Raw genomic sequence first — 27,064 nt, 5'->3', positions numbered from 1 at the left:
CCTCTATGGACACTGCAGCTGCACGTCAGCAAACTGCCTCTTCGAAACTCCAAGTTTAATATTAAAAAAAAAAAAAGATAAGCTCATCATTAAGAACCGTGGTGGCTCGCATCGTGAAGGCAACAAACCCAACAATAATTTATAATATTTTCTCGCTTCATTGTAGCACAACCGAATTTCTTGTTTACACTGCCCTCTACTGTGCAAGTTCCCGATGTCCATTGAAATACGGCAGTGCAATAGCTACTGCTATTTTTTCCACAATGTCTTCATTGTATATATAAGAAATCATAATTCATATTGAAGCCAACAATTTTGAAGAGCTTGTTTTTACCGTTTTTATTATACTTCATCCATTATACATCTTTGTAACATGAACAGGACAACACAGACAGCTGAATAAGAACAGTTATCATACGAATAATAAAATATATGAATAAATATAATTCCATCTCTTTGATATGACACTTTCATTCAGAAGATTTGTATTAATTTTGCCGATTGCTCACCACTTCTATGGAAATATATAGACATGGTGCTGCAAAGGACGGGCATTTTAAAATAGCTTTTAGAGGCATATGTGTCTTTTAAATAAGTATTGTCGAGGTTTTGATATGTTTATTACATTTTAACAGCTCTCTCATCGCTGGTTCCGTCGCGCCGGCATGATCCGAAGAGTCGCCACGCTTTCCCGCGTCATGAGCCAGGTCACCTGTTCAAGACTCAGTCCGGCAACCGCTTCTCCGTTCACCTGAAGAATTTCATCGCCGTTGCCTAGGAGACCCACGTATGGGCTCTCACCGCTGCCGTCACCGACCTTCTCCACATACACTCCTGAGAGAGACACACGTTCATTGCAAAGCCATGTTGGGTTGTCAAGTGGCAATGACCCAAATTCATTGGTTGGTTCATATTTTCTTTAATATATATGATTTACATCCGTATTTATTTTCCTTTAGAGCTAGATAAAAAGTCAGTACCTTTTAATTCTGATATAATATTTGTCCACAATGTTTGAAGCAGCAAATGAACTCATTAGTTTGTACGTTTATATATCACACATTTTTTTCTTTTTTATAATTATGATGATTTTTGTTTGTGAGAGATAATCCGAAAAAAAAAATTCCAACATAAGCAGAACACTGTTTAAGAGAACAATATAGACATGTCACACAGTCATGGATCATCCCATGTAAATTCATGAGATAGCTCACCTGTGTCAGGTCGACCTTTGCCCCTGGAAATGACAAAACCAAACGGACCATTCGGTGGTCGGATGAGCTCCAGGAGCAGAGTCCCATCTGGAAAGACCTGAGTGACCCGACCCACTGGCAGAACCATCCTGGTGGTGAGTATCTCCTCGACACTCAAGGCTCTGTGGAGCTCTAACTGAGGACTGTCAGGGCTGAGCGGACGTCACAGTGGTCAGATTGATGAGGGAAAACACAAGGTCAGGGTTTGCTCTGCGTACCTTGGTGCTAGTCCGTACGGTATCTGCACTTCACCCAGTATCGTGGTTCTCTCCGTTCTCCTCTCCAAACTCTGCACTGAGGAGGCTTTGCGGAGTTGAGCCAGTGGCAGCACCTAGTGGCAAATACATGACATAGAAAAATAAATAACTGGACATATTTCAAATTCTTTCTCATTCCAGCAGCAGGGTGACAAATGAGCTGGAGCTTAAGGTGTGTATAAATAGTCGTGCCAAACATACAGACACATGACTGTCTGAGCAATGTTAAACCAGGACTCACTGTGTTAAGCGTCTGCAGGGAGGGCGTTCTCTGTATTCGAATGGTGGGATGGGGTCTTCGTGTGGGGCTCGGGGAGGCTGAGCTGACTCTTGGGGGAGCGGGCAGGCTGAGCTGCTCCATGCTGCTGGACCGAGCGCCTTTAACAAGACGGCCAACGCTGTTCAGACCGATTGAGGAGAAGAAGCGACGCAGGAACGGCTTGGACCGCCCGTCCAGCTTCCTGATGGACAAGGGTGTGAGAACAACTTGAATATCCACTTCATCATCAAACAGTGGGACATATCAATTGAAAAACATTTATATATATATATGTTAAAAATACTTCTTCATTCCTACTTTATTTATAAAGTAGGAACGAAGAAGTATTTTTAAATAAATAGTTACAAAATGTGTTCTTCAAAATGCTTTTCTATCCACCGGATGAAAGTAATTTTTCACAGATTCATTCTGAGGATATCAAGCAGTGAGGCTAATTTCCTCAACTGAAACTGAGGTGCCGAGAGATAACTCAGACCAGATGGGGTGAGGTATTCATTATCATCTATCTGATGGATAGATTATGACGGCTCACCTGGACCCATCACAGTTTTCCTCCCATAAGGCCTCAGCCTTCAAGTGCTCCGCCCGCAGCAGCTCCGCTCTGAGGTCATCTGTCCGGGACAGTGCGATGCCACGAAGGGCGGGACGGCAGTCAGAACCAGAGACAGGGTCTCCACCCACTGATGGACAAGTGATGGACGAGAAAGCAAATTTTGACCGCTATGTGTTGATGCAACAAAATAAAAGTATGTGCAAAATATATAATATAATATAATACATGACATTATTCATCATGTTTTGGTAGATAAATACATGTCACAAATGTTTTATTTTGGGCTACTCAACTGTCTCCATGTGCCATAATGTTGCTGCCTTCCTCTGTTAAACTGATGCACTGATCCAAAACTGATCAAAACCTCATATTGATTATGCGTCTGAATATCACTTTTTCCTCTTGTAAATTGCAAAGAATTTGTTGTTGTTGACATTCTGGTGTAGCCACAATGGCTTAATGTTACAGTTGGAAGAAGAGTGGGACCACTCACCTGCTCCATCTGGGGTTGCATCCCAAACTTCCGTGGTGGGCACGTCTGTGGTGAGCCTGGCTGGAGAGTAGCGCAGGGTGGATGGTCGAATGCAGGCCAGCTGGTTGTTGGTGGAAGGGCTTCCTTGGGATAAAGCCTCGGGGGAATCTAGAAGGCCCGCATGCTGAGCATTTTCAGCCCCTTGACTTGCGGATTTCTGGAACTGCACAGTGGACTGAATTGTAGCGCTGCGGTTTCGTGAACTTGACTTGAGAGCAGACTTTATGGGCAGAGCTGGTGTCGGGGATTCCCTATGTCCGGATGATGCTCCCAGCAATCGTGGCTCCAAGGTGACGGGACTGTCAGGCGCAAAGGAAACAGCTCTGCTGCTGCTGCCCCTGTTCCTGGGATTGGAGTTGCGCCTCTGAGCCCATGATGGGCCGTAGGGCCCATGTCCAGACTCCAGGCGACTCTCCCCTTTCCTGCTTCTCCTTCTGAGTTTCCCAAAACCTGAGGACTTCCACCCTGTGCTCGTCTCTTTGCTCTCTCCCAACACATACGCACCAGCGAAAGTGACGGTGAGTGGTGCTTTTGGTCGAGTGCTCACTTCAGATTTGTTTGGAGGCACCCAGCGAGGCACTGGTTTTCCACGTGGGTCTTCATGGTTGCTGGTCAGTTGCGCGTCAATATTCTGAATATCTGGCCCCACTGAGATGGTTTGAGGTTCCCTCACCACTGAGCCACACGCCTCACATTTCTTCACCACAACTATGATCTCCTTAATCACAGTTGTGACCTGACCAACAGAGCTCACATCGTCCAGCTTCTGCGACGCCGGCACCGAGATGCTCCTGTTCGTCCGACTCTTCTCTGAGCCACTGCTGCTGGAATCGGTGTTACTGTCCTTTTGCTTTGACTTGGGGAAGCCCGGTCGGCCACGCTGTCTCATGCGATCCAAGTACCGAGACTCCGCCTCCTTCTCTGATTCGTCCTCAAAGCGTACTCGTGTTGGAGAACATCCATATCGTCTCGGTCGACTGGCAAGGTCGTTGGGTGACGTTTCTCTCTGGTCCGGGACCAGGAGTGGACCCGCTGTCGTCTGAGCTGTGAGGTCATCTTTGACTTGAGGGACTTTCTGCACAGTTGATACCTCCGAGGCCTCAACTTGTTGTTTGGTTCTGAGGAAAATCAAACAGTTCATTGAATTAAACCATATTCTAGTTCTTCTCAGATTCAGTTCGTAAAATACCTCCACCCCAAAGTTATTCACAAGACACAACTGTCGAACCCTCAAATCAGAAATTGAAGGATAACTGACACCAAAAAAGGAACGGCCATCAGCAGCAGCAGCTTCAAAAGATTGTGCCAAACTTCTCCCAGGCAATGTCCACCAGCTCCATTTGGGGGGGTCCCAAGACGCTCCCAAGCCAGTGAAGAGATATAATCCCTCCACCTGGTCCTGGGTCGACCCCTCGGTCTCCTCCCAGCTGGCCGAGTTTGAAACACCTCCAAAGGGAGGCATCAATGGGGAGATGCAATGGATCTTCTCCAAGTCTCTTCCAAGTGACAGAACTTCTCATCCTGTCTCTAAGGGAGGAAGAGTGATCTCACAAATACAACCAAGGTAAATGTACAGTATTATACTGCAGGCCAGATGTGAAAAGTATTTATCCCCAAGTTAAATTGAGAGTGAACTGAGATTCACTATAGTTTTTGGAAAACTGAGTTGAAGTTATCCTGTCTGCATTACTGCCAGATGTTGTTAGATTCAGGAAATCACTTAAATACAATATAACCTACGATTTTGTGTAGGCTACAATATCTCAAAAAGAAAGGGCTCAATCCAAAGAAATTTAAGGAGAAATGCTAAAAAAGTGTTCGAAATCTGTCAGACTTGGAATGGTTACAAAGTCATTTCCAAGGCTTTTAGGACTAAAGCAAACCACGGAAACCACAGAAAGACCGTCCTCATTGGCCCTAGTTGAAGTCTGTGTTCATCACACAACCATAAGAAAGACACAGGGCAAACACTGGCCTGAGACTTGCCAAGAACGCCACGCTTTTGGAGAAGACCTCTGTGGACTGACAAGACAAAAGTTGGCCTTGGAAGGTGGCAGGCTTACAAAAAACAGCATTTGTAAAAAAAAAAAAGTCTAAATAAACAGTCAAATTTAGTGGGGGTCATAATGTGATGGCCTTTCTGTGATTGATGGGACAGTGGATTATGAAAGTGAAGGTCCAGCCATCAGTTCTGGCCCTGAAGCTCAAGCAATCCTTGGCAGGGTCATGCAGCTGGACAACACACCTGCAAGTTCACCTCTGTAAGGCTGAAGGAAAAGGATTTGTTTTGGATCATAACAAAGTCCAAACTAACACAGGGAGTTCATGCTTGAAAACATGACAACAGGGCTGTGTTTAAAGATAAGAGATGAAAGAAATTCTTCCACAGTGATACAATTGGAGGAGTGGGTAACTTGGGCCTTTTATTCAATTCGTTTTTTTCAATGAAATATTCAACTTTTATCCTACTATTTCACAAGGTTGTAGCTGGGGTTAGGATTAGTGATGAAATTCAATTCACTTTTCTGATTTGTATGTATCATGACTTCACAAGGTGGCGGCCATATTGAATACATCCTTAAAAGTGATCTTTGTCTAATCCGCTGGAAATACTGTTCCTCATCTCTCAAGCAACAATGGTACTGATGATGGCTGGGCATCGCTGACGTTTACGGCCGGACTGTGAACACCAGTGCTGCTATATGCACCATATTTTCTCCAGCGTGCTTTTTACATTCCTGTTACCTCCATCACTGTTTAGACCATGCTTCCACCATGTTCCACCATGTTCGAGTTAGGCAATCCGCTCTCCGGGTCTCAGTCATGTTCCAACCACGAGACTACATCCTCACTCGTCTCCTCAACCCGGGGGAAGTTTTTTAATCTTCATTCACTTCAAAACATTCATTTAAACACGCCCACAACTGTAGATCAGATTGAAGTTACAGCCGTCCAACATCTGCTTGTGTCGAGTCGTAACTACAACAGGCTTTGTATTTGCAGCTGGGCTTGTTGGGCGATGGTGCTTGTTGCAATTTTGCAATTTTTTTTAGGCCCATTTATGCTCAATGTTTGAATATGGATCCAGAGCCTTCTGCGTTCATTACGTCCGTATTTCTGCATGTTTCCATTAAGTTAACAGACCAAACAAGGCAGTGCCACCAGAAACGCAGGGGCAATGTTGCTGTTACTACCAGACAGATAGCTCTAATGAAACAGGAAGAAAACATAACAGTCGTGTAAATTCTGCGCCTTCCAACTGCAGTGTATTTAACGCCTCCTACAACGCTGCCTCAGTTTGCATCTTTTGTGCCAGAGGTACATGAACAATACTTCTTCCACAGTTGCCATGTTTGTTTTGGAGTTTGTTGTTGCTATAAACTTTTGACTTTGGGCTGCGCCCCCTGGTGGATGTGTTGATGATCTGCAATACGGTTTGAAAATTTTTCACACATAAAGGAAGCATAAATGGGCCTGAGGCATGTCCCGTTCAAACAGGAGAACCTGGAAGAATGTGGTACGGACAGTACTCACAGTGGGGATCGCTGGTCCGAATGCGAGCGTCTTGTAACTCGATCGTCTTTGATGTGGTTTGACCGAGCCTTTAGTCGTGCTCGCTCCAGAAGACGCTTGGCTTGTTCATGTCTCGGGCTCAGTGGAAGCTCGTCCGTGGTTAAAAGCAGTGTCCTGTGAAATGAAATTAATAAATGTTATGTAGTAATAATTACGTAGTAATTATTTCATGGTTTAATTGACATTTTTAATGATCCCAACAAGGTCACCCAAAGGTGGTAGTGATGACAATCTATTTGTAATGTAAAGTGGCATTGGAATTTGACTTTTTTTGGGGGTGCATATATGAACGTTGTCCTATTGATCCCCAAGGATTGACCCGACAAAAGTGAATGAAGCTGCATCTTCCTAAGCTGTCTTATGTAATATCATGGACAGAGTGGGCGTGGCTCTTTGAGTGAGCAAACGCCGGAACTCGCCATCATCCATCTAGGCTTGTGCCTGGTGGCTAAGCTGCTCTGCATTGTGCTTCATCATCTGTACTTGTCTTTATCCCTTGGCCCAGTGATAAAGATAGCATGATATACCAGCCATGTGGATTATCCCCGTCCCGCTCTGTTATTCATTCCCCTTGTATGTCAACAGCAAAGCATAAAGCAGTTCAATAGATTAGCGTGTGTCAGTCACTTGTTGTTTTTTTGCCTGTTTGTGGTGAGCATGTCCTCCTATTAAAGGGCATCTGCATCATCTAGTCAACCCATTGCTTTAGCTCTGAAATTACGTAACTCTTTATCTTGGGTTTATAATTTTATTCAGGGCGCACCGATTTAAATGGCCCCAATCATCCTGAACATTTGTTGCTGAATGCGATTTTATCAAACATATAGGTATACATATAGGTGTAAAGAGTCGTTCAGATTGGTGGCAGTGTGTGAGTGAACAAGCTTGCAGTTTCCGAGATGAGTCTGGACAGGTCAGTATCTGTAGCTGAGTAATGTGCTAATCCCATGTGCATAGTGATATCTATCTGAGGAGGATGTATGAGTAACATCTAGTTTTGGTCACGCTATCCACCCTCACTTCGCAAGTCAGGGGTCTCAAAATTCCATTGACTAGTGGACCACCAGAGACAAAGTTTTGGTGAGGCTGTTTTTTTTAATGCTGTCCAGTTAAAGACAGATAAAAGCCTCATTTTAGAAAGAGCATCGACACCAGATATGCAACACAAAGTTGGCTTCAAACATCTTTGATGATGACAAGTCTTCCCCACCAATGTGCATCACGTCTTGAATACTGTGTTAGCCAACGTTCTTGTCCCAGCAAAGAGGCGTCCCAGCATGCACTGCAGGGTTCATTCAAGTGATTTGGTGGTTTTGCACTGTAAAAGCTCTTGCTTTCTAGATAAGACCTGGCCAGTCTGCATTTAACAGAGTAGGAATGTCTGCATTCAAATTAAATTTTGTGGACCAGAGAGCCACAGGGGCGAAATTACAGTTTACTAAAACAAAGTGATCGACCAAGAGAGAACACAATGGTCAGAGGGAACAAGAGGGTAATGGCTTTTATGTTTTATGCATGTATTTAAGGTCCGAAAAGCTGGATGTTGCCATGTGGTTCTGCTTTTCTGCAAGGACAACTTATAACACCAGATACCCTGAAACACACGATCCCTGATTCAAATGAAGATGGGACTTAAAGAGGTTAATTTTTGATGAATTAATTCAACAGAAATAATTAATCCACCCAAATAACATGGAGAACATTTTTCAGTGCAGCAATTCCAGGTGCACCATATTATACAATGTGAACCAGAGCATCCCTGATGAAGGAGACAAGGTGGAATTGATCTAATGGATGGAAAACATAACAATAAAAAATATGTTCTGTATGTCACATTCCGCTCTTATTTTGGTTTTATTTTATTGTATTTTACTTTCTAATTCAACCTCCTGTAACTCCTGCTGTTGGCGCACACCTGGAGCTGATTCTCTGCAATCGAGTACAATACAATGAGTAACTTGACTCTTTCTTGGTCATTTCTCACTCATTCTCTCTTTGTGTGAGTCAGTTCTGTTCTGACGTTTGCGATTCCACCAAAAGTATATTTTGAGTCTTCTTCATTCCTCTCTTTTTGACCGCTGTGTTACTGTCTGTTGTATTTTACTGGACTTTGTATACCACCATAATAGAGAGTCTGACCGTCCTGTTTATGAACTTTTAACTCCACACGCATGTGATTTCCCACTGTGTTACCTTGCTTTCTGATTCCTGTCTCTTTTGCTTCCAGATTGATTCCTCCGTTCCTTTCATGTTTGCTCCTGATGGCCTCGCCCCTTCCTTCCATTAATAAATGATTCACTTTTATTCTCGTTGTGGACTCTTTGCTGTGGTTACCACTTGCACTTGGGTTCCATGCACTCACAGTCCCTGGCACTGTGCACTCTGTACAGCAGAGGTCGCTCTTCACTGGAACACTTCCACCTTGATATTTACACTTTTATGTACTGTACAAATTAGACTTAAATATCATTGCGCTGTCAAATTTTAAAATGTGATTAGTGATAATACCTTGAGTTAATCAGATTAGCCTTATTCCCACCCTTAATTTAAATATGTGTGTCCCCAACACTTTACACATATTGATTTTCCATTTTGGTCTTTTAATTTCTAGCTTTAAAATGGAGGCAATCCGTGGGTCAAAAAATTCTCAACTGCTGTTTAGCATGCAGTATAGTACATCAGCACTATTGCTTTGTACTGGAGAAATGACACTGCAGTGTCAATACAGCAATATTTACTGTATTATAACTCAACGTATGTACTGCACTGCAGAAATGGATCTTGCGATAGTTTCCTGATGTGTTATCTGTAGCACGTGAAGTTTTTTTTTTATCCTTGGCAATAATTTAATTTCATAAAAGCCTCTCCCTAATAACTTATTTCTATCCATCTACTCTATATCCTGACATATGTCATTGAAACCATCGGTTAGAGTCACAGATGTAAGTACTGGTTGAGAGCTAATGGAAAACAGGTCAGAATTGCCTGTGGTGGAGCCCTGAGTCTGCACTATGTAAATCTACACTGTGTGTGGTTTGTTGATTTCCCCAGTCTGGTTTCTCTTACAGTCTAAAACATGTCATCTATATAAGGTATTTTAAGGCTTTGTGCAGAAGTAAAGCAGGAATTCTGACTTCCAGTTGTACACTCACACTCAAGAATTAGTTGGCCACGATTTCATAAGTCAACAAGTCATGACACCATCATGGCATCATACGCAGTAAGAGGAGAGATGGCCGAGACAACATCACGACGGACACATCAAATGATGCATCAAAGGACACATACCACACTCACACAGTTTTGAATAATTAAAATTCAAAAATGAGGTTTCAAGATTTAACAATATGCAAGTGTTTACAACAACTTACAGTTTGAATTTATATTTATTTACATTCTATTTTCGAGTCAGCCCTATTTCAGAACTTCCCTATTTTAAATCTGAAGAGCAGACAGGTGGTTTCCCTGTCTTTCCTTTACATTCATAATTTCATCTACCTTGGTGCTCAGCTCAAGAGAAGGAAACAGGTGACAGTTTGGACGTCGACAAGCAGATTAGGAGTAGGGCGTATGAGAGGATATAAATAGTGTGAAGGTGTTATATGTCTACCCGCCCAGCAAGGACGATGGATTGCATTACTCACCTCAAATAAGGTTCCAGCTCCAGAAGAATGGCTGGGTCTGGGTTGTGGTACACGCCCTGGGGACCTGGCAGTGACATGCAACAGAAAGAAAATGACATTATTATGAGGCTAATGGTATTAAATATTATGTTTGAGATATCTAGTTGAAGCAGCTGTGTGCTTTTTTTTTGCCAGATTGGGAATTACTCAATCATATAATATGGATTAACCTCAGTGTGAGTTGGTAAACAAGTTTATGCAAACATTAGGAAGGAGGAAGACACTGATTTCTTATTGATCTGCTGAGCTCGGGCGATGATCAAGTCAAACACAGGCAAAAACGGACATTTGCTGAAGCAGCCTGTCATAATACTTCCACACGGAGACGTGCATTAGAACTCACAGGGAGATACAAAAACAGGGACACTTCCCCCACAGCTCCAACTAATAATAGCAGCATCATCGTGCACATCTGCACATCTGACATCTGTTCAGCATGGGGCTTCAGCCAGGTTACGGCTGCACTTTTATATAATAACAAAGACATACTCGCATCAAGTGGAAATAATCTACCAAAACAGCTCAGTGTCACGGCAAAAACACATTTTTTTTTAGATGTTCGATGTTCCGTCGGCCTCTGAGAGTAATATTTTTTTTATATTGTGATGATCACCAGCAGGCATGGTGACAGAGCAGAGTTTGGTGACACACTTATTTCAGAGGCTTGACAACTGCCTGTTGTTACGTAAAACTATTTAATTATTAACCGAATCTGCTTCCTTCTTTACCTCAAAATGGCATTGTGCAAACGAGAGAATACATAGATAACACGCATTAATACAGTAATTCATTTTACATATGAATACACATTTATAGTTTATAAGTAAAATTTTTAAAAAAAGTTTAAATGACGCATAAATAATAAAGAGATGAGCCCTGGTTCATTGCCTTTGAACATTTGAACCACACCTCACACCTACAGACAGGGTCACCATAAGACATTATGTAGTCGCCTCAGTGATCAGAAACATTGTTTGAAAACTTAGATATAACCAGATAGATACAATGAGACTTTTCACTTTGAGGCCTCACACTACAGCTGAGATCTTCAGCCATCTCCACCCTTCAATATTAGCTGATGCACATGCAGGTGAAGGTCACATTCAGTGACAAATTTCACACATTTTGTAACATGTCGCAGGTCACAAACCTCCCTCATGGGAGTGATCCAAAGTGCTGCAACCAGTTTGAAACACACCTCACCTTGAGTATCACTGCTATGATGAAACAGTAATCTAAAATTCTGATCATATTATTGATTCTGGCATTTGCATTTAGTTTATTTTAAGTGTTATATTAGGCAAAAGAGATCATATCGTAACCACAAAACAAGATGTTACCTTCACCTCCTTCTCGCTCCTCTCCGTAATTCTCCACATTTTTTCTGCCACTCTGCTCTCTCAACTCCCTGCAGATCTGCTGTCTCTCCCGTAACTTTGCATACGCCCTCTGCTTCACGGTCAGCTTCTCCTCAGCTGAGTCCACATCGCTGGTGTTCTCCACGCTTTTGGCCGGTTTGATCATATCGGACTCTTTGCTCTTGTCCAAGTAGCCCTCCAGACTGTCCGAGTGCTTGATACGAGAGGATGCTTCGCCGTCTTCCGCCAACCCTCCATCTGCCCCTGTGGTGTCAGCTGTTTTTGTCTTCCTCTGTACCTCCGACTGTTCTCCTATTTGGGTGAGGTCTTTCATGGGCATGCTTTGCAGGCTGACCCCGTTAAGAAGCAAGGTCTCAGGGCGAGCGACCCTCCAAAAGCCTTTAGGAGGGGCCCAGTGTCTGGCAATTGTGTTGGACGCCGCGGCTGTCGTGGAGGAAGAGGAAGTCGTAGACGAGGAGGCAGACAAAGGTGTTGCAGGAGGATTAGATTGCTCATCCTTGCTACTACTTGAGGTATCAGACTGAAGCCTCTCCCTGCTTGTGTTGTCACGAACCTCAGCAGGCTCTGTTGACTCCTCTTTCATTTCTTCCTCCTTCACTTCAGCATCAAGTACTTCTCGAAGCTCCTTCTCCACTTTGGCCTCAGCCGGAGGACTGTGGATCTCCAACTTCACTTCCACCTCCACCTCGTCGTCTTCGTCGCTGCTGTAGAGGTTCTTCACGGCATGCGTTCTCCAGGATGAGCCAGGAAGACTTTTCCCTAAAGGTCTCTGTCTTTGCGGGGTTAGGCCCGACAGAACCTGCTCACCCGGACTGCTGACCAACACTTCCACTTCCAAGCGTTCTCTGTCCTTCTCTCTATCCCTCGCTCTCATCCGTCTTTGGGTGAAAGACTTCACCTTGTTTTTCAGCGAGTGCCCAGAGGAGCTCTGCGGTGGAGGAAGCGCGGCACCCATGGAGGTTGTTGGCAAAACAGGCTGAGAGATGAGACTCCAATTGATTGGAAGCCCAGTTGGTTTTGAGGAATCTGCTTTGTTATGGTCCTCAGTCCTCTCTTCCTCCATTAGCTGGTCGTCCAGTCAGATCCTAGAAGTCATGAGAATGAAACTTAACATCCATCAGAGTAAATTCAGCTCTCCTGTCAGCCACTTTTATCTAATCTGCCTGCTGAGGAGATATGTAATGTGGATCCAGTCACGTTGCCTTATCCACTGATTACTTTGCAGTGCTGGATAATCCTTTAGGATGAGAATAAGCAACTGCTGCCTGCAACGGAGACCCAACCACACAACATCGTGTTGTTGTTAAATGAATATGGTGTCAGAGAATCAACAGATAAAAAGACATTTTCCCCGTTTTAATCCGATGTAAAGTCCTTTCTGACATCAGCAACAGTGCGCTGCGAATTCACAACAACTCATTTTGAAATGATCTGAGTGGCTGAAACTGCTATTTTGTTTGGTTTTATTCAATTTGTTATTAGATGAAAAGTTACCTCGGTCGAGCGTCCATATCTTTGTAGAACCTGCGCCGAATGTGCAAATAATGGCAGTGCGCATCTTCAGCTCGGTCGTCGCTCCACTGGATGCAGCAACTTTCCCCGCGTCAGAAAAAAAAAAACAAAACACACACACACACGACGAATGTTTCTCAATGTGTTTTGCTCTCGGTCCTGATGCTGTGACGGTTCCATTCAGCTCCCGGTCCAGGCAGGCGTGCCTCAATCATGATTGGTCCGTTAATCCCTCCAGAAATCACTGGGATTAGACAAAAATGTAATGCAAAAAAAATGCCTGCTTTAATTTCGTCCTTGCCTCGTTTATCCGGAGGGAGCTGTCTGTTGCGTAAGTAGCCTAAAGTGCGAACACGCGCCGACCCCCCTGCAGAATAATGACCAATTCCATTGGAAAAGGACGCATTTTTAATCGCGAAAATGGAGGATAAATCGAATTGATCCGACGTCATCGATCGGAGCGGCTGGGGAGAAGTCACACTCGTTGCTTCAGACGACTGAGCATGAAAATAAAAACAATCTTTACGCGATCTTCAGGCCAACAATCCAGATGTGAATCAGCCAGCCTTCTATTTTGAAACGCTTATCCCGAACGCGAAGGTGGGGGTCACATCACATGACTGGTAAACAGTCACACAAACATGCCTTTATGTGCCCGTGTTATTTGTGAACGCGTCGCAATGCTACTGCATCCATCATTATGTTTCACAAGTAGCTTCGCCGTGGCGGCGCAGATGCGCGCTGACCGCTGGGCAATTGTTATTTCGGCTGTGCGGAAGGTTAACGGCCAGCAGGGGGCGCTCGAAACGCCGCCACACACATTAACAAATAACACACACACAGTGGAGTTGACACCTCCCCAAAACCTCGGCAGCGGCTAAGCTGCACAGTCGACATGGCAAGGAAATATCGCAACGTTTTCCTCAAGGGAGATGGATACCTTCCACGTCGTTTGGAATGAGTACGTTTGTGAGGTTTTTCCTATCTGTTATTTTGTTGAACTGGCACCGGGAAGTGCGTTTTTTTTACCACCTCAATTACGCAGCGATGTACAAACGATAGCATGCTAACGAGCTAAATGTGGCTACGGGTTGTTCGCGAAGCTCGCTCGCCGTGAATATATTTGCGTCGCCGTATGTTAGAATTCTGTGCAACAACCCCACGTATGTTGTATGTTCAGAATCTCCATGTTTCGCTTCACACTGACAGCTTCGAATTCAACTCAATATATTTCGGGTGTAGTTTCGGTGAGTGTCGTTACATAATCTTGCTACTGCAAGTCCAAGTGCTTCTTCACTTTCCCGTCATAACACTCCCAATATGGCTGCACCACTCGATTTTAGACATAATTGGTAGTAAAATCCAGCCTCGTATTGTCGTTTGGACCATAGATGTAATAAATCTGACGGTCATGTCGCGTTCAAATTTGAGGAACTGTAGCAAACTAGCCACCCAATAGCCTGCTAAGATATGCTAATGCTACGTAGAACGCTTCGTCTAATTTCCACTCATGTACACCGGAAACACATTTTTGTTCAGTGGCGATGTATTAAACGTTAAACACAGCACTGGTTTTCGCCATTGTTCAAGTCAAGAAACCATATGTTGGACTTGGAAAAGTTCGTATGATAGCACAGCTCGCTAGCCACTTCAGGACCCTTTGTCCATAGTCACAGTAGAACTGTTTTCCAAGTAGGCCACACAGCAGCTGTTTTGGTCTTCACCGGTCTCGATGTCCTCGGACAAAACTCCGTTTCTCGTTTTTACGTCGTAATATGTAAGTGTTTGTTCGGTATTTTCCAGCGAGCATGTTGAATTCGTTATTTAAATAAATAATTATGTTTTGACGTCACGGTAGTGCTGGACGAAATGGCCTAAATTTGACATCACGATAGTTTCACTCGATATCTGTCGTGACAAATATTTAACAGAGTCAGAAGAAATTGATTCCCGCTATATATGTTTATTTGTCAATATTAACACAATTAACATCATAAAGAAATTAGCGCTTGTACCCTGCTGATACTTCAAAATAGTATAGTACATAATGTAACATTTGTGCAAACTACTTTTTATTTTAAGCAAAATTGTAAATACAGTGAAACAATCATGTAAAAAAAAAAAAATGAGTGCTTAGACTAGAGAGATCTTACACAAAGCATAAACCATAATAAAATAAATACATTATGAGAAACCCTTTAAATGAAATGCAAAGTTAAGCTGACAACAGAGAGTGGCACAGTATGATACGGAATGTAAAACATTAGAACTTTGCTGCTTTTAAAGTTTCTGCAAAATAGATGGGTTTGTGGTGTAACCCGTCTTTATCGCAACATCTGTCATGCTGACTTTACAGATGATGTTTGTTTGTATCAATCTGCCTGTAGCCAAACCATTTTCAAGTAGCGTACGTTACATGTCTTCTTTTTGGAACTATTAACTACTGACCCGCTTACATCACTCCTTCATGCTTGTTGCTTGGACAAAGTAAAGTGACTGCGAGACTTCCATGTAACAGGTGTGGCAGTGGAAGTCTTGCAGAGCTACAATATTGCGATGCTGTGAAGTTTTGTGTGATCATCATCAATCATTAATAAAATTGAAACTTGACGCTATAACGCCCACCACTACATTGGGTAGCATTTTGCTTTGTTGTATTTTTAAATAACGGAAGTGGTCGATACAAATAGCTACCATTCTTGAGCTTGACTCTTAATGTTGTGTTGAATGTTGTAATTTACACTTTCTTTGTTTTCTCTTTTGCAGTATTCATCACACGATGTGATGCAAAATCCACAATGTGTGACGACATTTGAGAACGATTAAGTTCGGAAGAAAAAAAATCTTGATTCCAGTGGAATCTTCCCCTTATAATATTTTTCCTGTGTTCTTGCTAATATTTTTACCACAAATACACTCACCTCCTTCAACCTGAAACATGCCAGTTCAAGCGCCACAATGGACGGAGTTCCTCTTGTGCCCAATCTGCACACAGACGTTCGAGGAAACTGTGCGCCGACCCATCAGTTTGGGCTGTGGGCACACAGTCTGCAAGATGTGCCTGAACAAGTTGCACCGTAAGGCCTGTCCATTTGACCAGACGGCCATCAGCACAGACATTGAGCAGCTACCTGTCAACACAGCTCTGCTGCAGCTCGTAGGAGGCCAGGTGAGACACTTATAAGTTCTTCTTCTCTTTTCATGAGGTCACACATTCAAAACGAGCATTTAGTTGAAGCACCTTATACATGCAGAGCACATATACTTCTGGTCGTCATTTAGTTATTTGCCTTTAAGCGACAGTTCAGTAGTTGAGCTCAGTTCAGTAGTAACTCACTGAATGAGTCGCGCTTGTGTCATGTTTTGAGTCATGCTTAAGCAATTACAATATGTGTAGACCTATTCAATTGGTGAGTTAAGAACTGGCAGGCTCAGGCATTTCATCAAAGGGGTGAGGCAAGGCTGATGTAGTTTCCATTTGTAACAATTGTAGTTGTTACTATATAACAAAACTGACTGTGTTCCTCATTTGACTTCATTTACTGTATCTGTTCATGGGATTTTCTGAAGCGTAAACCAAAGTGAAAATTGAGTGAATAGAGATGCACTCTTTTTTTTTTGATCATGGAACAGATGGCAGAAATGCGTCACCATCAGTGATGTTCCAGAGCAGTTACCTGTTTTCTGTTGAGACTACTAGCCATTTGAATTTCTCAGCAAATCTCTTAGTAAATTTACTTAAGTAAATGTTTACTAAAGCCTCATGAGTTGTATCGGAATGCTAAATAAATGCCACCAACAGAAGAGATGGAGAAGATCAAATAAAATGCCTCAATGTTTTATGGGTTTTATGGTTTATGTACTTCTTTCTGCTCAAAATATTCTTGCATTTTCTCAAATTGTGCTGTGAGTGTTACCAATATTTTTGTTTTTTTTAGTATTTATTTGTTTTTTCAGTATTTTTGTTTGAGATATTGTCAATTGATGTCATTCTTTTCTCTTTATTAACTGAGTCTGAACTATTAGTTTGTGGAGTAATTCTAATGGTGACATGATATAAAGTGGACAGTATACTAACCATGTTTGAATGTCTCCCTTGCCTCAGGTTCCTAAATCTCAGCCAGTTGCCTTGATAACCAGTCCAGAGGACTCACAGCATTATGAGGAGGCGAGGCAATGTGTGGAGGAACTGGCCCTCTATCTCAAACCCCTCAGTAACACCAGAGGTAATTTGATTCCTTGACATCAAAATGCAAATCATTAAAGAGCGAATTTGTGTAACCAGTTGTGGTCTATATGTTCTGTAAGTACTTGCTGATTGAATTGAATTGAAAATGCATCTGCCGTCCTAATTTGTAATTTTGTGTGATTCCTCACCAGGTGTGGGTCTGAGCAGCACGGCTCAAAGCATTCTGAGTCGACCAATGCAGAGGAAATTGGTAACTCTGGTCCACTGTCAGCTTGTCGAGGAAGAGGGTCGCGTAAGAGCCATGAGAGCTGCGCGCTCTTTGGGGGAACGGACTGTCACAGAACTCATCTTGCAGCACCAAAATCCACAGCAGCTATCCTCCAATCTATGGGCTGCTGTTCGTGCCAGAGGTTGCCAGTTTCTTGGCCCAGGTAGACTTTATCTTTCACTATGCAGCCAAGATGCTTATAGTGAGCAAGAATTCATTTTGGGTATTGTTTTTTTTTTAAAATCTTTTAGCAATGCAAGAGGAAGCACTGAAATTGGTCCTTCTGGCTCTTGAGGATGGCTCAGCTCTGTCCAGAAAAGTGTTGGTTCTCTTTGTTGTCCAGAGGCTTGAACCTCGTTTCCCCCAGGCATCTAAAACAAGTATCGGCCATGTGGTGCAGCTCCTCTACAGGGCCTCCTGTTTCAAGGTAAGTCTTGAGATGAGGACCAAGTCATTTAAATTGAACTTCAGCCAAATGAAATTGTCGTAACGAGCCGATTGTGTTGTACTAGGTGACCAAGCGTGATGAAGATTCATCACTCATGCAGCTTAAAGAGGAGTTTCGCACTTATGAAGCTCTACGACGTGAACACGATTCCCAGATTGTTCAGATTGCCATGGAGGGGGGGCTGCGTATCGCCCCCGATCAGTGGTCGTCTCTGTTATATGGAGATCAGTCTCACAAGTCTCATATGCAGTCCATCATTGATAAGGTATGTTTGGGTGGAATCACCATCCGTTTTAGACATACACATCTCACCTCTCTTTTTTTCTTGCCATAGCTGCAGACTCCTGCATCCTTTGCACAGAGTGTTCAAGAGCTGACAATTGCTCTGCAGCGTACAGGTGACCCAGCCAACCTCAACCGGCTGCGGCCACACCTGGATCTTCTCGCTAATATTGATCCAAGCCCTGGTAAGAGCCCTGTTTAGAGCACTGTTTTTAGTGATGTCATCTTTAAATCTTTCAATGCGACAGACACCCTGACACAGTAACAGCAAAAATATGTTAACTCAAGCTTTTTATTCCTCAGATGCTCCTCCTCCTACATGGGAGCAGCTGGAGAAGGGGCTGGTGGCAGTGAAGACCGTGGTTCAAGGTTTGGTGGATTTCATCCAGAATCACAGCAAGAAAGGAGCTGACCCGCAGCAGGTCAGTTGGGACTCAATTTGCTCATTTTCTGTTGCAATTATATTTATTTTAGTCAAATGTTCTGACAGTTTATCTCAAAAGTATTTGTGTGTATTATATGCCCTTTTAATTTGTATGTCAGTGTCATGTGTCAACGATCTGCCACTCCAGTTAAACAAGAAATTGTAATCCCACTCATGGCAACGTGACACATTGTTGATTTATATCTTCTGCCCTAGACTTCCTGTTTCAGTTCAAAAGCGTACACGGGGTGATTTATTTAATGTGAACAACCTGTGGTGTCTCTTTAGCCGCCTCAGCACAGCAAGTACAAGACCTACATGTGTCGGGACATGAAGTTAAAGGGGGGCTGTCCTCGGGGAGCCAGCTGCACCTTTGCTCATTCTCAGGAAGAACTGGAGAAGTGAGTTTGGCTGCTTTCATGAAGGGAAAACTACTGTACAGGCACTGTTAACATTAAACATATCTTTCAGGTACCGCAAGATGAACAAGCGTCTGGCAGCTCGACTGCCTGGCTCTGGTGGACTCATGCCAGATGAGGGCCTCCCGCTTGACGTATCTGTGACTCGGAAGCCTTCCCCCCTCACGAACGGGAGCGGTTCATCGTCTTTGCCTCAGCTCATTCCTCGTGGCACGGACACGTATGAACTGTTGCGTAAACCAGTGAAAATGGATGGAGGAAGTCCGAATGCCCCAGGATCGCCACCAGATCCGTGAGTAAAAAAGAAAAGCAATCCCCACCGTGATATTAAATTTCCTGTAGGATGAACGTCTTAAGGTTTTGGTTTACACTATTTCCTGTGAAAACGCTATGAATGTACTGTATTGAAAAAGCCTTTGAGAATAGATATTTTATGGTTCCACTTATTCGACAATTTATTTTCTTACATTTAATCTCAAAGTTGTGGAAATCAAGGTTTGTTTAATATGTCTGTTGTGTTGTTGCAGCTTGGATCCTGGACCGAAACCTGGCATGCCTCTGCCACCCCATGCCATGGCCCATCCCAGACTGCCTGCAGACCATCTGCCTGGGATGAAGCAGATATCTGTGGTGCCCAGAGGGTCAACAGTGTACCCACAGCCACAGCTCTCTGAGATGTTCTACCCTGAGAGCAGACCACCCCCTTCTGCCTCTCAGTATGAAGCCTCACAGTACCCACCAGGTAAGGTTCATTGACAGTTCTGTGGCAGCATTTGAGACGTGTTTTAACAATAATGGAATTTTAATTCATGGTTTACAGGATACCCCTATCAACAAACTCCACAATATGTTTCACCAGATTACAAGCGTAACCAACCTCCTCCAAGTGAGTTTGGCCCCCCCTACCATGATCCCTACCCTGGCTACGGCCCGCCCGAGCGCCAGTACCCGGCAGCTCACTCGGGTCCACCATTTTCTTACCCTCATCCACCGCATTTTGAGAGAGGCCGCCATGGCGCATACACTGGCCCCCCGCCTCCTCCCCAGCCTTACCCATCACCGAGGGATGGTCTTGTCAGGATGAGTCCCGCCCCGCTCGATGTGCCTCCTCCATCAGCGGGTCCCACAAGCTCACTGTACCACCCTGAGCCTGGGGCTCGGGAACGCTACCAAGCTGATGGATACTACCAAACACAGCCCCAAGCAATGCGGGCTTATGGTCGAGTGAGTCCCTTTTTTATTCCCCGCAAATTATCTGGATGGAGACATGATCTCAAAAAAAATAACACAAACTTTTCAGGGGCCGTCATATGGAGGGTCTCAGCCAAGCTTGGACTACTTGCACCGGCGTCGCCAAGAGCTCTTGTCTCAACTTGAGGAAAGGAAGGTGGTCTCCCCTCCTCCATTTGCAGCCTCCCCCACTCTCTCTCATCCTTTCCCCAGTGACTACCCTCCTGAGGTCAGCATATTCTTAATCTATTATTCAAAAGTCACAAACTTATAGAATCACAAGGCATGAGTCCACCAGTGTAAGGCCTAATAGACTCACTCAAGGGGTTTTCTCTGTCTCCTCCAGTACGGTGACGAAAGTTCTAAATCGCTCGGGAAATGCAGAGAGACGGATTACACCGGGCAATACTCTCCCTGGTCCTGTGAAACTATTGGTTCATACATAAGCAAGGATGCCAAACCCAAAGATGTCATGGTTCCTGGAGCCATGGAGATGATTGTGAGTTCAATTCTCCATGAACCATTTTCTTAAGTTTCTCATCAACATCAGACCTGCTATATTTATCTTTATCTTTAAATAATCAGAACATGGAGGCAAAGGTTTTGAGAGAGCCGTCGTTGGATGCACCGAGACGAGGGGCTGATGTGAAGGATGATGACCCCATTATTCCATTTGGACCCCAACCCACGGTATCCCGCTTCGGCGCCATCTCCCGTACCTCGAAAACTGGCTATCAGACCACTGGTCCTGTGCAGGCAATGGCGTCGACTCCCCAGAGTACCAACTCTAAACACATGGCTATGCCAGGTCAGACTGCCGCACTGATGTCTCTGCACAATTAGATTTTTATGGAAGTGGCTTATTTTGAATTCCCACCTGCAGAATATCCATACGGAAGTCATGTGGGATGGGGCGGAGCCTCGTACCCCTCCCACCCTACTGCCACCTCCTCTCAGGGACACTTTAATGAGCGGTGAGTTGTCATTCGTGCTTTCACATGTTTAGCTAGTAATGGGCCACGTGTTGAACAGTCACTGTCTGGTTCACAGCCAATCCCTGGCAGCTCCTGATCGAGAACAGTTGAAGATTGAGCTGCAGCAGGTCACCCAGCAGATCAACCAACAGACCCAGATGCACAGCATGGAGGTATGAAAGTCAGTCAACGGATTAGTTTGAGAGGATATTTTCATTGTGTGTTGATTGTAAAAGAACAAAACACTTTTGCTGTATAAGTGTGCTGCAGCTTTTGAGATTGGACACAATTGTATGTCAAAAACCGGTGATGCTGCGTCGTTTTTTTTAACTGTCAGAGTTGTGCAGTCACTTCACTTATTACGTCCATTTGGATAAATACAAAAATGTTGTGTGTTTTTGTATCTGAATTCATGGGATTAATTCACATCAGACCAAGTGAATGTGAATGTGTTGCAAGCTCTTGCTATTTCTCTGCAGCTGAGACTCTGGCCTGTGCCATCTTTGAACCGAGATTTGAATTATTAATTAATTAATGCTTTATGCATTTATTACTACTTCTGTAGTTATAATGATAGAACCAAGTTAAAATCATCTTCAGAGATATTGTCTTGCATTATTATTTGGATGAAAATGAAGAGCGTGTGCTGTCTTGAAGTGATCTCAGTCGTTGTTGTGCTCCTGCTCTCCTCTAGGCTGCAAGTAACTCCTTGCTGCTGCAGAGGGAAGCCAGTGCAATGGCCGCTCAAACTGTGCAGACCAGCCAGAACCAGGCAGCTGCAGCAGCATCCCAGCAGCACCAACAACCCAAATGGCCAACAGGTGGCGCCAGCGCGACCTCCGTCTCCAGCGAGCAGTTGAGCCTGGAGCTCCACCAGGTAGAGCGAGAGATCGGCAAAAGGACCCGAGAGATGGCCATGGTATGAGATGTTTTGCAGCTAGTGGTGTTGATGTTTTGGAAACTCAAATTCCTTGAATGTACATAACATGTGATGTTTATGTACCGCGGGCTTGGTTAATATTAGGTCACATGCGTATTTGTTCAGTACTAGAGGCAACTGCTTTAACAAGTTTTTGTATTGTATGCATCAGGAAAACCAAGTTTCCCATGATGTCCAGCAATACAAGATGAAACCCTCCGAGAACGGACAACCAGAGCACAAGCTCGAGGAAATCTCCTTGGTTCTTAGGTGAGCACTTGTTTTCTCTGAATAATTCGGGCTCATTCTGACTTGCACCTTCCTGTCCCCAATTCAGCGAGGTGTCGAACGGCTCCAGCAGTTTACAGGACAGTGCTGTGGGAGGATCCATGCTGTCGCTGACCAACAAGGCGTCCGCTCTCAGCCTGTGTTCAGACCCAGTTTCCACTGGCGCCGAGATCCAGAAGAATGGCGTGGTCCACTCCTGTTCTTAGGAAGTACACACTTACAAATGTTGGATATGCTCAAGTGAAAAGCATGCACAGACACACATGCACCCATTCTATTTAGAAGATGATGAGCAGTATCTGCCGTGATATGAATTTTCTTTCTTTTTGTTCTGTGAATGAGCTTTTTAAATGACTTTCCTTGCCTGGAAACCAGGGCATAAGATAACAAGTGTTTTTTTCTTTTGTTTTGTTTTAACTGGGAATATAGTTTAACAAAGACCATGATACACAAAAGTCCAGATCGATAATGGTGGTGATGTCCAGATGCAGAATATGTTTTTGATTAATCTCCTCCCCTACTCCCCTGTTTTTTTTTTTTGTTTTTTTTGTTTTTTTTTTTATTTTAGTCCAGCGAATTAAAGTTGCATGCACCTTTTTCAGTACAGTTCAGAAAAAAAAGACGTAATGCTTTGGTACGCATCCCCAAAACCGTAAGACAAAAACAAGAATGGCGCCCGGATCTCGACGACCTGCGGAGGGAAAGCCACAAAACTATTCACCAGTGTTCACTGAAGAAGTAGCTGCAAATCAAACGACTGTTTTGGAAGTCACATTTGCACAACATGCGCTTCCTTATCTGCCTTGAGAAGTATGATTTTTATCATAAATTTTTATAACCCTATATTTTTCATACTTAAAAGCAGTCTCATGATTATGGAATTGAAGCATTCTGTTTTAAGGATTGCAACAAGTCTTTTTGATAAGGGAATCTTTTTTGTTTTTTCTTGGTTCTTCTTACCGTGGTGTGTGCTCGCTGAATTCTAACTTATTGACACGTTTAGAGTTTATTTTAGGGGGAAGGGTGAGTGATCATGTGATGATTGGGTTGTTCCCTCCGCATAGCTTCTCCTCCGGCCCCATACAAAACCTCCCCATTGGGATTATCTTGTCATTTGTTCACCTAACTTCTATGAAGTTGCCTTCCCTTGTGTCTTTTTGTTTATTTTTTTTTTTCATGCTTTATGTATGTTACGGTTTTGGGGGTGATGCTCACCAAATTTCCTTTTCCCTAAATACACCTATACATATTTACCTTCAGTCGTGACTTGGAAGTTGCAGTTTTTGACATCGACGCTGTGCTGGTTGCAGTCCAGTGGGTCATTTGGATCTGTGTCAGTAGGTCTTGACCTGTGGTTGCTCGCCTTCGCAGCGGCCTTGCAGTGTGCAGACATACCAAAAATACCACACCAGTTTTAAGGTGCATTCAAGTGCTGCGTGTTTTCTTAAGTAGTGCTCACAAATCCACTTCTTTCATGAATTAAATCTTCACCTTTTACTTTCCTCCACCAATCCCCTCCTGAAACTGCTCTCTAAGCTTCAAGTGTATTTGTTTTTCCGGCTGCTGCCATCACCACCATTATCGCCCATTATTTTCCCGCAATAGCTGTTTGATATCCGACTCATGGCGCCCCCTGCCTTTAAGCTTTTGCCATTGTCGGCAGCTGCGCAAGTGAACGGTTGAACTCCAAAAAAAAGTAAGCCTCTGGGTCTCATTTTATTGCCTTGCAAATGAGGGGAGGGACCCTTGTCTGGCGGCGAGTCCCCGAGCGCTGAATTGAAAACGGACACAAATGTCACTTTGTGTCTGGATTGTTGCTTCTGACCATGCATTTCCGGTGAATGTTTGCATTTCCCTGCCACCGCGGTTGAAGCTTCAGGCGACTCCCTTGCTTTCCCTTAGGTACATGACTCACTTATTCATACGAGTATGTAAGCATACATTAATATACTAAAGCACTATTAATGTGCCACCTCTTATTCTACTCGCTCAGCATTTATATTAAATGATCTCTACTTGGAATCAGCATTTTTTTTTTCTTTTTTTTTTTTTTTTAAAACGTTCTGTTGTTTTTCTGTCCACTGGTTGCCAACACAGACTTTATCCTTTCCCAGACGAAGGACTTCTGTGCGCATTGATGTGAGCTCACTTAATCTTTTGTGTTCAAACAAAGATGTTCTTTATAGACTATTCTTCCGAAGAAGACAAAATGATGTAACTTTGGAACATTTACGGAGACTTTATGGAGTTTTGTGTGTGTGCTAGATTGTATTGTAGAAATGTGCGCTGACTTGTTCTAATTTCTTTTTTCTTTTTTGTTTTCATTTTATTTGATGCCCCAGAATTGTGCTGTAATGGGTGATGATGTTTAAGTATTAGAAAATTGTCGGGGTCCCCTCTTTCTCCCCACCACATTCAGGACAAGCTTGGCCTTACAAACCCGCCGCCTCTGCTTTGAGAGTTGGCGATAATCCCCTTCCAAAAAACACACACAAGAGTCCCGACCAAATGGACTCTGAAGCTATATGACAATTGGAGTATTTTTTGTTTCAGGACGTGTTTTTGTTTTCCTCTTAGTGATCCGCAACAGTTTCAGCTAGTCTCTAACCCGTCATCTGTCCCGATATCTAGTCAGCAGCTGACTGTCGGAGCGGCCCGATCTTCCTACTTTGTCTCCACAGGAAGCTGTTGAGTCATGACAGTGTGTTGTTTGTTTATCCTTCTATATATGAAGTGCAAAGCAACAAATGCTGACCCTGCCAGAATCGTCCGGCCCTGGTGAGGCTGGAACATTTGGCGAGCGGCAACTCGACGTGTTCGAGGGTGTCCTATGAAATCTTTCGTGTGGTTTCTTCTTCTTGTTTTTTCTTTTTTTTTTAAAAACACAATCTGAGTGGAACTGTTGCCCGCCCCGTGTCGATGAAGCGATGAACCCTCCGCTCGCACGCTTGACCACTGAACTCTGTTACTGCTGTTTAAGGCTCACATTTTATTCCCTGACTTTCTGGGGACATTCACAGAAGGCTTTTTATATTATTACTCCCTTGTACAAAAAAAAAAGATCTCTTAAATTAAGGTACAGGTTTAATTTCAGCAAGAAAAAAAAAGGTTTTTATATGTATATTATACTCCATTAAGGAATGTCTAGAATTATCTTCCTCCAATGTGGATGTAGCCATTATTACGCCATTTTATGACTTTGTAAGAGAATTCACTGTGTGAAAATTGGTTTGCATTTTTGTATAATACAATCTGCTTTTTTTCTTTTTTGTTTTGTTTGATACAAGATGAAAGTCAAACTGGAAGTTTGAGGATGGAAAATTATGAACCTGTGTAATTGATAAACAAAACGTAACTTATGTACAACAGTGATTCCAAGCTGAGGGGGGGGAGATTAAATGATATTGCTAACTCTGACCGTGTCCTTTTTATTGTTTTGCCATGTAATTTTAAAAGCCATTATGTGACATTGTGGGCCTATTTTAAGTATATTTAAAATAAACTTGAATGGATTTTAACATGGTAAAATCATGAGGATCCTCACTGTGATTCTGCTCTGTCTTGTCTTTGGGGTGAAGTTCTGCACGTCGTGTACACTGATGCACCGCTACTAAATAAACGTTCATCTGTCGTTATGCTAAATAAGAATCCCGAGTGTAGATTCATCAACGTTTGCGCTGAGCGTATAGCTTTGAACTCGACTGCCTGGTGCACCACAGGAGCTAATATTGACACTGAGAGGGTTGGTGTCAAATATTCCTACTTTCTATTGCTGTGTTAAAGCATTTCAAATGTTTAGATCTTATGATTCACTACTGGGTGACTGTCTGTTGAGGTTCATGGTACGACATTTTTTTACAATATAGACCCATTTTACCCCCTTTTTTAAAAGAACTATCTAACTTCCATAGAATTTTTTTTTTTTTTTTAGTTTGAAAAATTCTGCTGAAGATATTTTTTACTAGTTGGGGACTTTAGTGAGTTCCTGCTCCACTGGTCACACTGATGCACAAGACACGTGGCAGCTAGGATGATAACAACAACAACAAACAAATCCCTGAACAAAAGCAAACAAAAGCTTCTGTTTGCTTTTGTTCAGGGAGGTTTTTCACTACTCAATGGCCAGAGTTTCCACTACTCTGAATGGACTTGAAATTCTTATAAAATTGAAATATATATTCAAGACATTAAAAGAGCTTTAGTTAAAATAAGGTGATATAAAAACTTGAATATAGCCACCATCGTGATTTATTGTGCTATTGTCAAACTGATGCAAAATAAACCATATTTTGTTGTTTAAATGTATGTATGGCTCCATCATTTGATTCAGTAATATACCATATTCACTCAAATGGAAAAATGTGGCTTCTTGTGGTTAATATTCTTATGCCATTAAACTGCGATTTATTAATCGCAAATTGTCTAACTAGATACATTTTTTAATCGACTCCCACAGCTAATTTTTACCGATAATAATCATCTGAAATTACCATTTAGAGCTCAGAATCCTAGACGTGTTTTGCATTGGAACTAAAAAAAAGCTTTTTTTCTGGTACTGACCCCCGGGGCAAATGACTGATGAGCACTTGTTTGATCACCAT

The 27,064-nt window shown here is 43.1% G+C and overlaps 2 protein-coding genes across 3 annotated transcripts; one reads left to right on the top strand and one right to left on the bottom strand.

The window, feature by feature from the left end:
• Window positions 1-109: 109 nt before the first annotated feature.
• si:ch211-13f8.1 (uncharacterized) lies at window positions 110-13,603 on the bottom strand. 2 transcript variants are annotated; one of them, XM_053882919.1, is made up of 10 exons: window positions 13,005-13,603; window positions 11,472-12,595; window positions 10,093-10,156; window positions 6,410-6,562; window positions 2,837-3,993; window positions 2,323-2,470; window positions 1,752-1,971; window positions 1,472-1,584; window positions 1,215-1,405; window positions 110-834 (listed from the first exon to the last, which is right to left on the bottom strand). In XM_053882919.1, exons 2-10 carry the CDS (start codon window positions 12,571-12,573, stop codon window positions 641-643), a joined length of 3,342 nt encoding a protein of 1,113 aa, XP_053738894.1. In that variant the 5' UTR covers window positions 12,574-12,595; window positions 13,005-13,603; the 3' UTR covers window positions 110-640. The 2 variants fall into 2 exon arrangements, with proteins under 2 accessions (XP_053738894.1, XP_053738895.1); XM_053882920.1 differs by having other exon boundaries at window positions 11,478-12,595.
• Window positions 13,604-13,850: 247 nt separating this feature from the next.
• On the top strand, window positions 13,851-26,087 carry rc3h1b (ring finger and CCCH-type domains 1b). Its single transcript, XM_053882918.1, has 20 exons — window positions 13,851-13,983; window positions 15,789-16,191; window positions 17,128-17,248; window positions 17,403-17,642; window positions 17,731-17,906; window positions 17,992-18,192; window positions 18,262-18,394; window positions 18,513-18,631; window positions 18,922-19,034; window positions 19,105-19,344; window positions 19,580-19,794; window positions 19,873-20,276; window positions 20,353-20,511; window positions 20,629-20,781; window positions 20,868-21,090; window positions 21,166-21,256; window positions 21,333-21,429; window positions 21,951-22,175; window positions 22,348-22,445; window positions 22,513-26,087. Exons 2-20 carry the CDS (start codon window positions 15,961-15,963, stop codon window positions 22,667-22,669), a joined length of 3,396 nt encoding a protein of 1,131 aa, XP_053738893.1. The 5' UTR covers window positions 13,851-13,983; window positions 15,789-15,960; the 3' UTR covers window positions 22,670-26,087.
• Window positions 26,088-27,064: the final 977 nt, after the last annotated feature.

This window comes from Synchiropus splendidus, chromosome 13, assembly GCF_027744825.2.
Source record: "Synchiropus splendidus isolate RoL2022-P1 chromosome 13, RoL_Sspl_1.0, whole genome shotgun sequence".
In the NCBI taxonomy this organism is placed as follows: Eukaryota; Metazoa; Chordata; class Actinopteri; order Syngnathiformes; family Callionymidae; genus Synchiropus; species Synchiropus splendidus.
The sequence above is the reverse complement of the archived record's forward strand: the minus strand, read 5'-3'. Positions and strand labels throughout refer to the sequence as shown.